The sequence below is a fragment of the Octodon degus genome, unplaced genomic scaffold, assembly GCF_000260255.1.
Source record: "Octodon degus isolate 3935 unplaced genomic scaffold, OctDeg1.0 scaffold00176, whole genome shotgun sequence".
Taxonomy (NCBI): Eukaryota; Metazoa; Chordata; class Mammalia; order Rodentia; family Octodontidae; genus Octodon; species Octodon degus.
This window is the reverse complement of record NW_004524752.1, coordinates 2,747,307-2,764,642: the sequence shown is the minus strand read 5'-3', so window position 1 is coordinate 2,764,642 and position 17,336 is coordinate 2,747,307. Positions and strand designations below refer to the sequence as shown.

Genomic DNA, 17,336 nt, shown 5'->3' with positions numbered 1-17,336 from the left:
GTGTGTGTGTGTGTGTGTGTGTGTGTGTAGTGTCTCAAAGGAGTGTTTACTCACCCAATACCAGCTAGTGGATTTTCATCTAATGTGTCCAACAGTTGAGTAGATTGCTGTAATTTGTGCTTTAAAGGAACTTGCCAACAGTCATAGGGGTAGAAAGTGATGGTAGCAGGGAATCAAGTCAGACATTCTGCCTCTTGATGTCAGGGTAGAAATTAATTTTTCATGATAATCTTGTAGACAATCTTAGGTCTGTTTTTTTCCCTCTTCCATAACAATAGTATATGTTTAGTATTGTATTTTAAAATATTTGGGAGGGTAAATAACACTTGACATAACAACCACTTTTAAATGTATTGTACATTTTTAAAAAACATACTTTTGTAACTTTTTTTTGCCTTTAAAAAAAGTTGGAAGTCTTATCCTATAGCATTTGTAAAAACTTTTCATTTTTTGTCATGGTGGTTTAAAATACCTTGTAAATAGTATCTTTAATTGGCTAGGATTTCAAATTTAAATAGAATTTCACAGTTATATCACAGAATAATTCTATTCTCATTTCATTTTCTGTTTAAATAGTCCCCTCCCAAAAGCTGTACATCTGTGACAAAGCAGGAGTCAAGCAAAGGAAGTCATAGGACTGGAGGACAATGTCACCTTCCTATGAAGTCCCATCACCATTGCTATAGTTGGTCTGATGAATCATTATCTATGACACAATCAGGTAAAACTTATAATGAATTTTTCTTAGTACAATATTTGAGTTTTTTTGTTTGTTTGTTTGTTTGTTTTTGCAGAACCGAGGATTGAACTCAGGCCCTTGTGCTTGAGTTGTTTTTCAGTAAGCTTTATCTAACCATAAGTAGAGTGTTATCCTTTGTTGCGTTTGTAAATGCTTCTTTCTTGCCAAGATTAAATCACATATTTCTTTGCTTGTCAATAATTAAATCCCTAATTTCAAAAACCCTGGCAAAATTTTTATTCTCATGTATTAGTAGACATTTATTGCATATCATTCTGTACTTCAGCGTGTCATACAAGACAGCACACAAATTATAGCCACAACTTTGCCCAGCAGATTTCCGTTACTAAATTCCTGGAGAGAGGGGTCTATATACATTCTTAACAGTTGTAGCACCAGGACCTAGCAGGTACTTTGGGTTGCACATGGTAAGTATGTATTAAATATTTCTTGAATAAATTCATGATAAGCATGAAGAGAAATAAAAGGTGGTTGTACAGGAAAGCAAAAGTCTCAAAGGAAGAAAAGAAGTAACAGACCACAATGGCAATGAGGCATAGCCTGTGTTTTCCTACAGCCTCTTCCCTACCATATTGCCCTTTAGATTATGAAAGAATAAACAGACTAGCCTCTATTCTAAAAGATTTCAAGGAACTTGTTGATCATGGGAAACATATCTACAGAGACAGTGCTTGGTTTAAATAGAATTAGGAAGAAGAAGAATACTACATTGAATATTGCCATATTGAGTATTTTGCCTTTTGACTTTAGTTGTTGGAATGTAATGGTGTAACGTAGTGCCTAAAATTTTAGAAGCACATAAATCTTAATTGGCTAAAAAAATGCAATATCTATCTATCTATCTATCTATCTATCTATTTAACAATTTATTGATCAGCACTCATAATGATGTAATGATAAAGACCATTTCTTAACTTTGGACTTATTACTTAGATGTTTGATCCTGACCAATATCTCGAACTGGTGTGAAGATAAGGTATGTGAAACATGTGGCATAGTTCTTGGAATATTATGAAAGCTCAAAAAGTACACTTTTTATGGATTTGTACTTCATCTTAGATTATTTTTAGCACAGAGTTCTGTGAATTTGACTTACATTTTATATATAAATGAGATTACTGGTAAGAAACAGTATCTGTGGCCTTCAACTTAAAGGAGGCTGCACTCCATGATCTACCAGTTCCAAAGGAACCAACACAGCGAATGGGCATGGCGGAACAAAATCTGCCTACCTCATTGCAGCCAGGAAGCAGAGATCCAAGTTTAGAGCCAGGGAGATACTCCCGAGGCCACAACCTCAGTAATCTGCTTGTTCTAGCCAGGCCCCACCCCTCTAATCCACCAATGCATATCATGTGCCCATGATCTGATCACTTCCCAAAAGCCCCATCTACAATTGCATGAAGCTTTGAGAGGATACATTTAGATATAAGCCATAATATGTGATATGTGTCCGTTTTTCCCCTGGCTTAATTTACTTGATGTAATGTCTTCCAGGTTTACTCATGTTGTTATAAAGAGAATTTTGTTCTTGGGAGGTAGTGCTATCGTGTATACTGTATATACTTCATTTTAGGTTGATTCCCTGTCTTTTTACTTTTTATGTTTTGAGTTTTCATAATATTCAGGAACTGCGCCACATGTTTCACATACCTTATCTTCACACCAGTTCTAGATATTGGTCAGGATCAAACATTTAAGTAATAAGTCCAAAGTTAAGAAATGGTCTTTATCATTATATCATTATCAGTACTGATCAATAAATTGTGAGCTTTATCCATGCAAGGGTCAATATAATGGCCTTTGCTGGCTTAAAGCATGGAAAACTTTCCTAGTGCACCTTAAGTCCCTATTACTACTGTAGTGACAGGAACTAAGATTGCTATTTCTAGCCCAGGCATTTGGATCACATTATTTTAATAAGACTATCTTCTTTTTTCATTTCAATTAATTCCTTGACTAGTTCTCAGGCAGTTTAATCTGAAGTACCTAGTAAAGACCTGATTTTATGATATAAAATTATATCAGAGGTATTGTACAGCGCATCTGAGTCTTCAGATTTATAATAGTATTTCAGTTGTTAGGCTATTAAATCTCTCATTCAGCATCACTGTGTATAAACAACATTTTGTGAGTCCAAGAGATGGTATAAGGAACAGTCACTTATATGCTATGTCATTTCTATGTATAGTGAAATAAGCAGTGTCTTTAAATAATGCCTGTTTGTTTTCATAGCATGTGTATGATACATAATAAAAACATGTCTTTTTGTGATGTTGCCATGAGTGGATGTCTCGTGTATACATGAACTATTGGGGAGAAAATAAGATTTAATCATCTTCATTTCAGGAAAATTAAATATCTTAAGAACTTTTTTTAAAAAAAGAAAGAAAGAAAGAAAGAAAGAAAGAAAGAAAGAAAGAAAGAAAGAAAGAAAGAAAAGGTTATGTCTGGAAAAATATCCAGAAGGGGAATAGCTGGCTTGGATGGGATCTCCAATCCTAGCTTTTGAAGGAATCTCCACACTGATTTCCATAGTGATTGTTGAACCAGTCTGCACTCCCACCAACAGTACAGAAGGGTTCTTTTTTCTCCACAGCTTCTCCAGCATTTGTTATTGGCTGATTTCTTGATGTTAGCCATTCTTTCTGGGGTGAGATGGAATCTAAGTGTTGTTTTAATTTGCATTTCTCGAATGATCAATGATGTTGAGCATTTTTCATATAGTTACTTACCATTTGTATTTCCTAGCATTCTTAGAGGCTGAGGCAGGAGGGTTGAAAGTTTGAGCCCAGCCTGGATGACTTGCTTACACAAGACTCTTCCATTCACAAGAAAAGGAGAGTAGCAGGGTAGCTGGGCATGTAGCTTAATGTAAAAGCCCTGGGTTCCATCCCGGGTATGTGTGTGTTGTGGGGAGGGATTTTTACAGCAGAATATATTTCTTTAATTTCTATCTTTTATGTGATTTAAGGAATGAGCTAATGATTTATAGTCAATTTGAAATGATAAAATTTTAGTTTGATTTTAATGCCACTTTAAGATATTAAATATCCATTAAGATTAAGGGAAAGAACAGTTAATTTTTGATTATCTTGTTACCAGAAATAATTCCTTGCCAAATATAAAAATTTTACTAACCCAACAATTTTTAACCTTAGTTACATATTTTACTAAGAAAGGCACCTCCAGACTTATTTATAATTTTAAATAATGTCATTAGAGAGTGAAAATAAACAGGAAGAATCAAGGCAAAAGAAAAAGGAAGGATTTGTGGAAAATAAAGGATGCATTTCACTAATAAATTTTTTCAGAAGCTCACATGTCCTCCTAGTATCTCATGCCACACTGGCCCCACCTTCGGGTGCGCTGAGCCAGTGACAGGAGACAAGAGTCCGGGTATGGTGGCACACCCCTGTAATCCCAGTGCTGGGGAGGCTGAAAACAGGAGGATTATGAGTCTGAGCCGCGTAGTGAGACACTGTACCAAATACATTTTTTTAAAAAGCTCAAATGTCTTAAAGTAGTTGACTTCAAATGAACTGTTAACATTACAGCTTTTCATTAGTATTTATTAACTTTATTCTTTAGTTAAAATTAAATAATATATTTTGTATCTTTTTCAGAAACTACATCTGACCAGAGTGACATTGAAGGTAGGATCAGAGCTCTGAAGGATGAGCTGCGGAAAAGAAAATCAGTTGTGGATCAGTTGAAGAAGGAACAGAAAAAAAGACAAAAGGAAAGACTGAAAGCACAAGAAGCCAGTCTGATTAAACAGTTAGAGGTCAGACACAGGAAAAAAGGGGATTGAATATAAAGATTAATGCATATATGAATTCCACACACACACCCCTTTTTTTGGTTCTGAGAATGAAACTTATGCTTACCAGGCAAGCACTGGCCCTGTGCTGCTGAGCTACCCAAGACCACCTTTATTTGCTACTAGGGATTGAACTCAAGGCCTTCCACATACTACACAATTGCTCTATCACTGAGGTATATCCATAAAGTACTTTATTTTGAGAACAATGGTGACCCAGGCTGGCCTTTAAATTACAATCCTCCTGCTTCAGACTGATAGCTGGAAAATGAGTGTGTGCTGCCATGTTGGACTTAAAATGTTTTTAACACTGTTAATAGAGTAATGAAGTAGGATTTTTCAGTATTAGCATGGTGTCACATTTTATCCTCTCTTTAAAAAATTCTGAGGTTATCTAAGCAGTTCTTGCTTAAAACATTAAGCTAAATATTAAAATATTAAGTAGTGGGTGCCGGTGAGATAGCTCGGTGGTCTAATTGCCTGCCTGGCAAGAACAAGGACCCAGGTTCAATCCCTGATATCACATGCTGTGCTGGCCCCGTGCTGAGCCAGCCACTGAAACTGGGCATGGTGGCGCATGCCTGTAATCCTAGCAGTCCCACCTATGTAGCGAGACCCTGTACCAAATAAATAAAGATTTAAAAATAATAAAATAAAATATTAGGTAGTAAAATACTCAGTTTGAGGCCTTCTTTATTCCCAAAAAAGAAAGATTAAGCTTTTATAAAGAACGTTTGATATCAGTGCTGCCTTAAACAAAGAACTATTAGATAAATAATTCTAGTTACTGGAATTGTTACTGCCTTTTTCTTTTTCCTCAGTAGAGTGGGCTTATTTTCCACATTTTATTATAATTCTTTATACTATTTGAATGGTTTCTAAATAATTACTCTAGGCCAACGAGATAGCTCAGTGGTATAAAGCGCCTGCTTAGGCAGGCACGGGGGACTGCTGTTTGAACCCTAGCACCACATGCCGTGCCAGCCCCGCCTTCAGGGTGGGCTGAGCAGGCCAAAAAAAAAAACAAAAAACTCTAGCTTGACTGTTCTTACAGGCTCTAAGAACCTTCTGATTCTATGTCAGCCTAGAAACCTGCCTTTGATGTCTTCCATATTGTTTCTTCCTATCCATTCAATGCCAGTTCCTACTGAGTCTATTATAAAGGTCTTTGCTTGTACCTTTCCGTTCCTACTAGGCCATCAAGCTAGTTGTGGCCCTTATGACCTCTTGCCTCTATTATTTATATAGTCTCTTAGATGGCCCTGCCTCTGGCTGATTGTCTGTTACTCATATCCTGTCCACCACCACTAGGTCCTAAATCACCAGCGTCATTATAGAATTAGTCTGAACTCCTACTTTTCACAAGAATTCCTTATGTTATCACCATTGAATGACATATAGTTTCTACCTGAACTTCCAGTAATGGAAATTTCAAAATGTGGTGGCTTTCATTGTTAGACTATACATACTAGAAAGCAGATTTTATATTTAGCAAAGTTTCTGACTTTTAAATTTCTACCTTTTGGGTCAGCTAAATAGCTCAGTGGATTAAAGTGCCTGCAAGCAGGAGCAGAGGCCGAGGGTTCTATCCCTGGGCCTGCCATGCAGGCCCCAGCTCAGGCGCGCTGAGATGGCAATTGAGACTGGGCGTGGTGGCGCTCACCTGTAATCCCAGCTCTTGGGAGGCTGTAAACAGGCAGATCACAAGTCCGATCTAGTAGTGAGACCCTGAGCACCCTGTAGACCCTTCCCTAAAATACAAAATACAAAATAAATACGTTTCTACCTTCTGGTCTTTAATGTGTAACTCAAGTTTCTCTAGCGTTTAGTAATTTAATCATCAATTGCAATGTTTTTTACATGCCACAAATACAGCTAATTATAGAATTTTTATTCAAGCCTTACAGCAACAAGCCATGGCTGTTAACTCTATTTTATAGATATGGAAACAGTTCCAATAAAATTAATAATTTTTCTCAGGGACACACAGCTTATAAATGGTAAATCTAAGATTTTAATCTAGTTTTCATTTCAAATCCTGTGTCCTTACTATCATACTGTCTTTCACATAATAAATAACTTGTTAACAGATCTAGAGTAAACGTCTGTACAGGTACACAATACAGGAATAAAGCAGCTATATCTTGCACAGATGTTAAAAGTAGGAAAAGTGAGTAAAACATAATTATTAATTGGCTTAAATAAAAATAAAAGAATTTTTGTACTTAAATTTTAAAATTATATTATCTGATATAGAAATATACATAGCAGATCATGTGAAAAAGAAATCTACTAGTCATAGTGACCCATGCCTATAATCTCAGCTATCTGGAAATCTGAGGCTACGTGTTCCAGGCCAAGGCAACTTAACAACCCTGTCTCAGAAATTTTTCTTTCTTTTTTTTTTTCTTTTTTGGCGGAACCGGGGATTGAACTCAGGCCCTTGTGCTTGCCAGGGAAGCACTTATTCTACTGAGCCATCTCCCCGGCCCCTCTTTTTTTTTTTTTTTTCTGTAAATTTTAAAATGATTTGGGGATGTACCTCACTCTTAGAGGACTTGCCTAGCAAGTTCAATCCCCAGTGTGCAGAGGTGGGGGGTTAATTTGATCACAGATTTAATATGTCGATTGTACTCATATGAGTATAGCTTTCAGCTATGAATAATCATAGTCCTTTTACATATTAGCTCAGTGGAAAATATTAAATTACCTCTATTTCTTCTGCTGTTATTGCTTCTTCCTCCTCCTCCTTTCTTCCTCTTCTCTATTTTTTCCTTCTTCTTTTCCTCCCCCTTCTTCTTCCTCCTCCCTCTTCTTCATCTTCACATCTGTCTTCTTTGTGATGTTTTTCCTTGTCTTTGTGATCTGTTTGTTTTGTTTTTGTTTTTCCTTTTTTATGTTGCTGGGGATTAAACCCAGGAGGCAAGGAGAGAATTTTTAATCATATCATCTTTACTAGTTGAGTATTTAAGTTATGCTATTTAGGGACTAGCAAGGTAGCTCAGCAGTCTAAAGCAACTGTTTAGGCAAGTGCATAGGGACTGTGGTTCGATCCCTGGCACCACATGCTGCGCCAGCCCCACCCCCCAGGGTAGGCTGAGCCTGCCACAGATAAATAAATAAAATTATGCTATTTAAATTTTTCAATTATTATTTTAACGACATAGTTTTAGTTTTTTGGGTTTTTTAAAATTCTGCATAGTAACTTCTTTGTTTTTTCTAAACTTAGTCATATGATGAATTCATTAAGAAAACTGAAGCTGAGCTTAGCCGAGATTTGGAAACATCACCAACAGCCAAACCTCAGATTAAAACATTCTCCACAGCTTCTGAAAAACCCAAGATCAAGCCTCCTCCACTACACAGGTAAGAATTTTTAATAATTTATTTGTATTGTCTTGTTTGAGAAAGTAAGTTTATCTTTTAAGTACCTATGAAATTATAGAAATAAAGATGCTATTTTATAGTTTGAATTTCATAAAAGTAAAAAAAATATGAAAAACAAAAATTTATAATATGGTACAGATTTTTTCAATATATGTGTAACACTTCAGCCTAGGGGGACACATAAGAAATAATACTAACAGTTCTAATGGTAGCATTACAAGTTGGCATTGCTACTTCAAAATACAATTTGGCAATGCTTTAGATTCTTAAACTAAATAACTTTTGACCACAGTAATCTCACTTTTGGAAAATTAGCTTAATAAAATATGGAATATCAAAAATCTATTTGCATGGGTATATTTATCATGACATTCTTTATATCCATAAAGTATTAGAAATAATGTTCATGAAGAAATTCCTGATTTTGAGATCAAGTGTAAAAATGACAATAATCAAATAATGTGGTAAATAATATAATTTGCTGAACAGAATAATATTCACTCAGACATAATAAAAAATACAATAAAATAGAATAGAAACTTTTGAAAAGAGCTCAGCATAAGTTTTGTAAATGACAGAGTAGTGTAAGAAGTCAACGAGAAAAGGAAAAACAATTTAACAAGTGATTTGAGACAAGTTTGTAAAATTAATTGTAATTTCAATTTTTACCTGCTAAGGAAAATATTGGACATTTATGTAATAGATACCTAGCACATTATGAACAGAAATCCTACAAATTATTAATAAAATATTACCAAAGCAAAAACATAATTAATTACTCTAGGAGCTATATTCTTTTATATGAATTTTGGCATTCTTTAACTCCATGAAAATTCTTTTTTGGTACTTGAATAGTTTTGACATACAGACTAATTGAGGTGGAATTTGAAATTTTGAAAAATTTTAACATAGTCTCTATTTGTTGAGTCTACCATTAATTGTCTTAATTATATTGTATAATTTTTCCTCACTAAGCTTTCTGAAAATAACCTCTGTTGAATTATTCATAAATAAAATAATTTTGTTAACAAAAAAAAAAGAAAGAATGTTTATGTCCAAAACTGGAGGAGTAGCTCAGTAATTATGGTTCTGCACAGTTGATAGAATTTATATAACCATTAAGCAAATGCAGAAGCTAGTAAGTGGCAGTATTAGAATATACAATATATTAAAATACAGGGTTATTAAAGTCATTTTTAATCTATAGTCAGGTAATAATGTTTAAAATAAATCTTTTGAACAATGAGTGAGTATGGATTAGGTCAGTCAGTGTAACTGAGCAATGGGGCCATTTCACAGAGAAGGCCATTCACAAATGACCAAAAGCAGAAGATATATTCATGTACCATAAGAGGTGAACACAGTTGATAGAATTAGCAGAAAAGTAAGTAAAACCTAAATTCCAAAATCCTATACTTAATTGTAACTCATTTATTTTTTATCTTTTACAACATATGGAGCCTTCAAAGGTTGTTTTCCAAAAGTATTTGGGGATTTTTTGTTTGTTACAAAGGTAATGCAGGCTCAGGGGCTGGGGAGATAGCTCAGTTGAATAAGCACTTGCCTGGCAAGCACAAGGGCCTGAGTTCAATCCCTAGTTCTGCCAAAAAAAACCCCCACAAAACAAATGTAATATAGGCTCATTATAATTAAATATATTTGAGCTTGAATCCTGTCTCCAGCACCAGCTAGCCAAGTAACTTTGGGCAATTTATTTAACCTCTCTGCTTCAGTTTTTAAATAGGGATTTATATATTTCTATTAAACAAGATAATGATACTTGATTAATATACTTGTAAAAGTTTAAAGATTTGTAATAGGCTTTGTAACACAGTAAACATTATATACTAACTGCTACTATTGTTAATAGATAGACAAGCAATAAAAAGTTTAAATCATACACACATAAAATACTCAATCCTTTTTAAAATAGCAAATGTTGGGGTGGGGAGATGGCTCAGTGGAATAAGCGCTTCCCTGGCAAGCGCAAGGGCCTGAGTTCAATCCCTGGTTCAGCCAAAAAAAAAAAAAAGTACACAAAATAGCAAATGTAAACAGACATAAAATTCCTCTTAGGTTTTTCTGTGTAGATTTTTGTTTCTATTTTTGTCACCTATGCCTTAAATTTTGGAAGGCAGCTGTGCTCACCACTATACCACCAACGCTAAATTTTGTTTTGATTTCTATTGAATAGCTTTTATAATTTTCCTTATCAAGCAGCTAAAAATTTTTAACCTGGGGCTAGGGTTGTAGGTCTGTGGCAAAGCATGTGCTTAGCAGTGTGAGAACCTGGGTTCAGACCCCAGCATGGGGAGGGAAAGGGAAAAAACAGGAGGAGGTGGGCAAGAGAGGAAAGGAAGGAAGGAAGGAAAAAAGGAAGGGAGGGAGGGAGGGAGGAAAAGAGCAGGAGCAGATAAGAGAGAAAAGATTAAGTAGATAGATAGATTGATTGATTGATTTTAACCAGAGAGTGATAGGTTTGTGTTTACATAGATCTTTCTGACCACAGTATGGAGGAAAGATTAAAAAAAGACTAAGAAGCCAAAAAAAAAAAAAAAAAGGTAGTGTAAGCCAGAACTCAAATGAGCAGCAGGAGATAAGATTAGAAAGCTGGGGATACACTTTAGGAATGTTTAAAACATAGATTTGACTAAAGTGCTCAATAGGGAAGAAAAATAAAATAAATGACTCCCAGGTTTCTCATGGGTCAGGGTTCCACTAAATTAATGGTTTGCTTTGTGAGAAACTTATAATTTATAATTTTGAGATGCCATAGTTCGTATAAATTGACCTGTAGAGTTGTCAGAGGTCATGCCATAGTTCATACAAATTGGCTTATAGAGTTGTCAGAGGTCATTGGAGATAACCAATATATAGATAGTGCTTGAAGTCAAGAAAATATTCATTCAAAGAGGGAAAAAAAGGGATCTGAGTACTAAATATGGCAAAAGAGCAACATTTGTGGGCATTATAAAAGCGGTAGGAAGTTGCTGCCAAGTTTGATGGCTTAGCAAATAAGGAGGAGCTAAGAAAATGATGATAGCAAATATCACCCTTTCTGTTTCATATGAAAAGTAAGAATAGACAACAGGAATGACAAATTGAGGGAAAACTATATGGGGAGTGATTTTTCTTGGGAGGGTGTTTTTGAAGCATGAGACGTACTTATAAGCAGGGGGCAATTTCTAGATGGAAGGCTAAAGATTCTAATAAAGATAGTAGATAATTGAGGAATACCATCTGTGAGAAAGACATCTTTTTCTCACAGCAGCTAGGAGAAAAGGTAGTTGGGATGGCTGTGAATATAAGTAAATTCATAGTTAGAAAAAGAGGCAAAGCCAGGCATGGTGGTCCACACCTGTAAGCAAGGCTGAGCCAGAAGGTTAATTGCCAGTTCAAGGGTAGCCTGAGCTACATAGCAAGTTCAGGACCTGTGTAAAAAAAGAGAAGTGGGGGAGGGAAGAGAGAAGAAAAAAGAAGAGGGAGGGCAGAGGAGAAGGGAGGGGAGGGGAGGGGAGGGGAGATCACCCAGAGAGAGTCATGGGGACCAGAAATAGGCTTGATGAAAGTGACCAAGTTTGAAATACTGTCAGTGGAGAAAAAGATTGCTTAAGAATCCTTTTGTTTTGGACCAGGGAGTTAGCTCAGTGGCATAAACGCCTGCCTGGCAAGCACAAGCTCCTGAGTTCGATCCCCTGGTACTACAAAAAAAAAAAAAAAATTCCTCTTTTTGTTGCCAGTTATTATAGTATCAGCAATATATTTATTTCAGCTTTTTAATTTTCCTACTTCAGATCTGAAACAGCAAAAAATTGGAAATCACTAACAGAGCCAGAACGTTCCAGAGGATCCTTACAGTCTATTGCTGAGCATGTTGGTATGTAACTAGAGAAAATAAGTTGTATGTGTGTTGTCTAAGGATTTGTGCTATTATATATTATATTATATTATATTATATTTTTATTTATATTATGTGCTGTTTTCAATTTAAAACAAAGAAAAAATATTGAAAATAAATGATTCAATGAGGAAATAGAACCGGTATACAAAAAAAACCCTGCCTAGTGCTAGCAACAAAATTATTAGAGTTTTGAATTAAAAGCTTAATTTATCAGCTCATTGTATCATTCATTGTTCTTATTTTGTAAGTTTTGCTCTTGAAGTGCTACATTTGCAGAAACAATTTGTGGGTTTTTTGTTTGTTTGTTTGTTTTTTTAATGTTTGAGGCCTTAGTTGTATTCTGTAGGAAAATTTGCTCTTTTAGAAATATAAAAGGGTGGTACATACCTTTAAAGCCAGTGCTTGGGAAGCTAAGGCAGGAGGATTGCTGAGAGTTCAAGGCCAGCCAGAACCACATAATGAGACCCTGTCTCAAAAGGGAAAAAGAAAAGTATAGATATATTTATCCCTTTCTCCTTGGTTTCCTATTTGAAATAGCCATTGTTATATGTAATAGCCATTGCACAATATTGTTTGTTCATAATTTGAAAATAGTCATACAGAACTCTGTAAATCTAGTTCCATTTTCTCTTCACTTCATAAGTTAAGACAACACTCAGATTATTTCAAGCTGGGAGAGGTAGTAGACACCTATAATCCTATGAGTAACACTCAGGAAGCTGAGGCATTGGAAGATCACCATGAGTTCAAGGCCAGCCTGAACTACATAGTGAGACCTTTTCTGACAAAAACCAAGAAAAAGAAAATTATGAAAAAAGGACTGAGATATAGCCCAGACGTGGCATGCTATAAAAGACTCTTGGTTCAAATTCCCAGTACTACAGAGAGACAAAGGGGAAGGAGAGAAGGATTGTTCCAAACTTTAAACTTTTTAAATATTATTGGTTACTGTTACTGGTTCAGTATATTCTCTTAAATAAAAAACTTACATAGTAACTAAAATAGGTCATATTTATTGACTAGAGCTTTTCTTCACTGGGATTTGGCTTTTCTTTTCAATTGAGTCCTAGAAATTAAAAGATTGTGGTTAAATAATTTTGATCTGGTTTTTTTTTTTTTTTTTTTTCCCCCTTTAAGATGCTTCATTGTCAGGTTCTGAAAGATCAGAAAGATCTTTGTCTGCATATGCAAAGAAAGTGATTGAATTGGACATTCAAACTGAAGAATATTTGCAAACTCCTTCTCCAATCCTCAGATCATCAAGGAAAGCCAGGGCAGAATCTGGAGATTCTCTAGAAAATGTTCTTTCATTACCTCTTCTCAAGGAACTAAATTCTCCTAATAGGATTTTTGATGTGTCAGAAGCTAAGATTGAAGAGTCCAATGAAAAATCAGAAACACAAAAAGAATATGCAAAATTGGAAGGGGGTGAGATTGAAGATGCCTATTCCAAACCATCTGATATCTTAATGAAACAGGGAGACTCATCTGAAATTCTTTTAAAGAAAAATCTTCCTTCAGATTCTGTGAATGTTCAGCGAGATTTAATTAGATTGGCCATTGAAAGTCTTCATAAAAAAGAGGAAATATTGAAAGAAAGAGAGTCAGATGAAGGTTATCACCATACTGCAGACATCCAGCCAGTAAAAGATATTCTTGAACAAAAGAACAAAATGGAAGGGGACTCTTCTTTGTCAGAACATCTTTTTGCTCCTAAAGAATTGTCATACTCTGAAGATTTTGAAGTGTCTTTCAAGAAAGAAATTTCACCTGAATTGTATAAAGATGACTCTGAGGCATCATCTTCGTTGTCACTCAAGAACGAGACTTACTTTTGCAGAGATAAGTCACAGAAAACAAATTCTAGAAGTAGAGCCATCAGCTTTGGTAGTGATGATGAAATCAGTGAGTGCCTGAGTGAGAAAAGCCTTTCTGTTCATAGCAGTGTCCATTCAGAAAGGCTGTTAGAGCTCAAGTCCCCATCTGAGCTGATGAAAAGTAAGGAGTGTAGTGATGTAGAACATGAACTCAGAGTTACTGAGTCCCTTCCCTTGGCTCCAGTTCCTGTTGCAGATGAGTTACTTGATTTCCACATTGGTGATAGGGTATTGATTGGCAATGTGCAGCCAGGAACTCTTCGATTCAAAGGTGAGACTAGTTTTGCTAAAGGATTTTGGGCTGGAGTGGAGTTAGATAAACCTGAAGGAAATAACAATGGAACATATGATGGCATTGTATATTTTGTGTGCAAAGATAAGCATGGTATTTTTGCTCCTCCCCAAAAAATATCTCACATTCTAGAAAACTTTAATGACTATATAGACATAAATGAAGAAGATTGTTATTCAGATGAACAATACCAACACTCTAATCAAGAGCAAAAAGATACAGAGGGTGTAAAAGATACAGAAAACAATGCAGTTGAATGTTTTTATGAGAAATCTCTACATAGTACACAGAACATAGAAACCTCAGTGGATAGAGACAGAAGCCTTAAAGTAGAAACAGACAAAATATGGGACATTTCTGGAGTACATGAAGCTCATGTTCACCAACAATCTTCAGTGGGTTCACTGGTATCTTTAAAGGGTAACAAAGAACTTTTTGGTGTCACAGAAAAAGTTTCCATTGCTACGGAAGATGATACTTTAGATGATACCTTTTCTGAAGAAATGCAGAAGCAACAACCATTTACAGAAAAGGAAGAGAATGTATGTTCTGATGTTTCAGAAAATCTTTCTACCCCACTTCTAGACCTTTTAACAAGAGAAAAAAACCAGTTAGAAGCCCAGCTAAAGTCATCACTCAATGAAGAAAAAAAGTCAGAGCAACAACTAGAAACAGTCAGCTTACTAGCAGACAACTTACTAAAAGTTGTTGTGAAGGACACACTCAGTCAACTACAGCAAATCAAGAGAGCTAAGAATGAGAAAATTCAGCTTAGTAATAGGGAGTTTCTTGATGATGATCAAAAGAAAGTGTCATCTCAAGATGGATCCCAAAATCTTGAGGAACAATTCATTGGTGTTCCAGTCTGCTACTTAAGGTCTGAATTGGAAGATGAAAAAGAAGAGATTTCCTCTCCAGATATGTGTCCCAGACCTGTAAGTATTTCATCTAAAAAGAGTTGATTTACCTTGCCCGTGTAGTACTTTTTTTTTTCCTGTATTTTAGAGAATGGTCTTCAAGGTGTTCAGGGTCTCAGGGTCTCACTACTAGATCAGACTCATAGTGATTTTCCTGTTTACAGCTTTCCAAGAGCTGGAATCACAGGTGCTTGCCACCATGCCATCTCAATTGCCATCTCAGTGCACCCCAGGGGCGGGGCAGGCATGGCAGGCCTGGGGATCAAACCCCCAGCCCCTGCGCCTGTGCATTTTAATTCTGTTGCATATGAAAGGTTTCCATCATGACATGGTGTTCATTAGATAAAGATCATTATGCTAGTTTTAAAGGCCCTGAAGCTATTTTTCTGTCTGAAGCTTGCCCTCTGTTATGTCATGAGTAGTCACTATAGGGTTGTCACAAATGCTGGCAGGTTTATGGGAACTGAAACATTTAAACTGCTGCTTTGACAGGCCATGTAAAATGTCCACAAATTAGATCTCTTCCAGATTCAATAAATATGGGGAGGAAAAAAAAGTATGTGCTCTAGATTAGTTTTCCAGTGGTTCCCAACCCGGTTCTTTATAATTGTTCATGTATCAATTCAGCAGAGATATCTATTTTGAAGATATTACCAATTATGATGTTGATTCTGATAAAACTGAAATATATCCACTATGACATCTGTGCAGATCATCAGCATGTTTAGGTTGTCCTTGGACAGTTGAACAGAGGTAAAAATTTAGTGTAACTTGAAGCAGATAATCATCAGAGGTGAGAGGTTTTATACCCCATTTCCATATTCCAGTCCTTTAGAAACAGAATAGTAATGGTACAAAAAAGGGGAAATTTATCAACAAACATGTATTATAAAAATTGAATGATAAGACTGTGAACAGGATATTTTTGTTCATTGGGTAACAGCTATATGGTTTTAATTTTCTTATTTATAGAGATATGTTAAACGTAAATAACACAATATGCTTTAAAAAAAAAAAAAAACACTTAAGTAAATTGAGTCACTAAGTGATCCATTATTTGGATGTTTCTGTTTCTATAGGAAAGTCCAGTGTTTGGTGTTAGTGGACAGGAAGAGCTTGCTAAGAGACTTGCTGAACTTGAAATCAGCCGGGAGTTCCTGAGCACATTAGGAGATGACCAAGACTGGTTTGATGAAGACTTTGGTTTGAGCTCCTCTCACAAGATCCAAAAAAGTAAGGCAGAAGAAGCAATTGTACCTCTGATGGCAGAATCTAAAAGAGCACCTCAAAAACCATGTGAAACATTATTGGCAGTCCCACATACTGCAGAAGAAGTAGAAATTCTTGTACATGATGCAGCAGAAGAACTTTGGAAATGGAAAGAATTAGGCCATGACCTTCATAGCATCAGTATTCCTACCAAACTGCTTGGCTATGCCAGTAAGGGCTTAGATATAGAAAACACAAGTAAAAGAGTCTACAAACAGGTATGTCACATGAAAGGATGATTTTAATTTTTATACTTCTTTCCACTTACGGGATTTGACTTCTTAGACATTTTGTTTTATTTTTCTCTATCAAGGTGGTTTTTGATTTAACAAAAGAGATTTTTGAGGAAATATTTGCTGAGGATCCCAACTTGAATCAACCTGTTTGGATGAAGCCATGTAGAGTCAACTCTAGTTATTTCCGACGAGTGAAAAATCCAAATAACCTTAATGAAATCAAGGTAAACCGAAAACTATAAATGCTTCTTTTATTAATTTCTTACATAAATCTATAAATGTTGTAAAAATAGGTAATCTTCTGTTTTCATGGACTGTCCATAGTGAGTATTCAGTAAATGACTCATTGATTTCATGAGGATGAAGGGATGAAAATAAAAGGAAATAAGTAGCAAGTTTGTATAAACTGCAACATCATTTCATATATACATATAGTTTATGATGTCTAAGGAAAAACTAGAAAATACCCAGGTCAATAAATCAATTACAACTCATAGAAGTTTTAGGTGAGACTTTAGAATTTAGAGAAAGGTAAAATATTTTATAATTATACATGAAAATGTTTTAATAAAACATATTCAAATCTTAGAGCTTCACAGTAACATTGCTTCCAAATACTTTTTTGAATTTTTTTCAGCTCAAAGATCTATATTATAGAAGGACTAGCCAAATTGCTCAGTGGATTAAAATGCCTACAAGCAGGTACAGGGGCCAGGGGTTTAATCCCCAGGCGTGCCATGCTGGCCCTGCCCCTGGGGCACGCTGAGACAGCTGTTGAGACTGGGTATGGTTGCGAACGCCTGTAATCCCAGCTCTTGGGAGGCTCTAAACAGGTGGATCACTACAAGTCTGATCTAGTAGTGAGACCCTGAAC

At 35.6% G+C, this 17,336-nt stretch overlaps 1 protein-coding gene across 1 annotated transcript in view; it reads left to right on the top strand.

The window, feature by feature from the left end:
* The window catches only part of Cep350 (centrosomal protein 350), a 198,064-nt gene that overhangs the window by 162,035 nt on the left and 18,693 nt on the right, over positions 1 to 17,336 (top strand). The window contains exons 29-35 of the mRNA XM_004643465.2: positions 577 to 721; positions 4,387 to 4,547; positions 7,813 to 7,949; positions 11,765 to 11,847; positions 13,009 to 14,975; positions 16,037 to 16,444; positions 16,540 to 16,686. Coding sequence (XP_004643522.1) covers positions 577 to 721; positions 4,387 to 4,547; positions 7,813 to 7,949; positions 11,765 to 11,847; positions 13,009 to 14,975; positions 16,037 to 16,444; positions 16,540 to 16,686 — 3,048 coding nt within the window. The remainder of the gene's footprint in view (positions 1 to 576; positions 722 to 4,386; positions 4,548 to 7,812; positions 7,950 to 11,764; positions 11,848 to 13,008; positions 14,976 to 16,036; positions 16,445 to 16,539; positions 16,687 to 17,336) is intronic.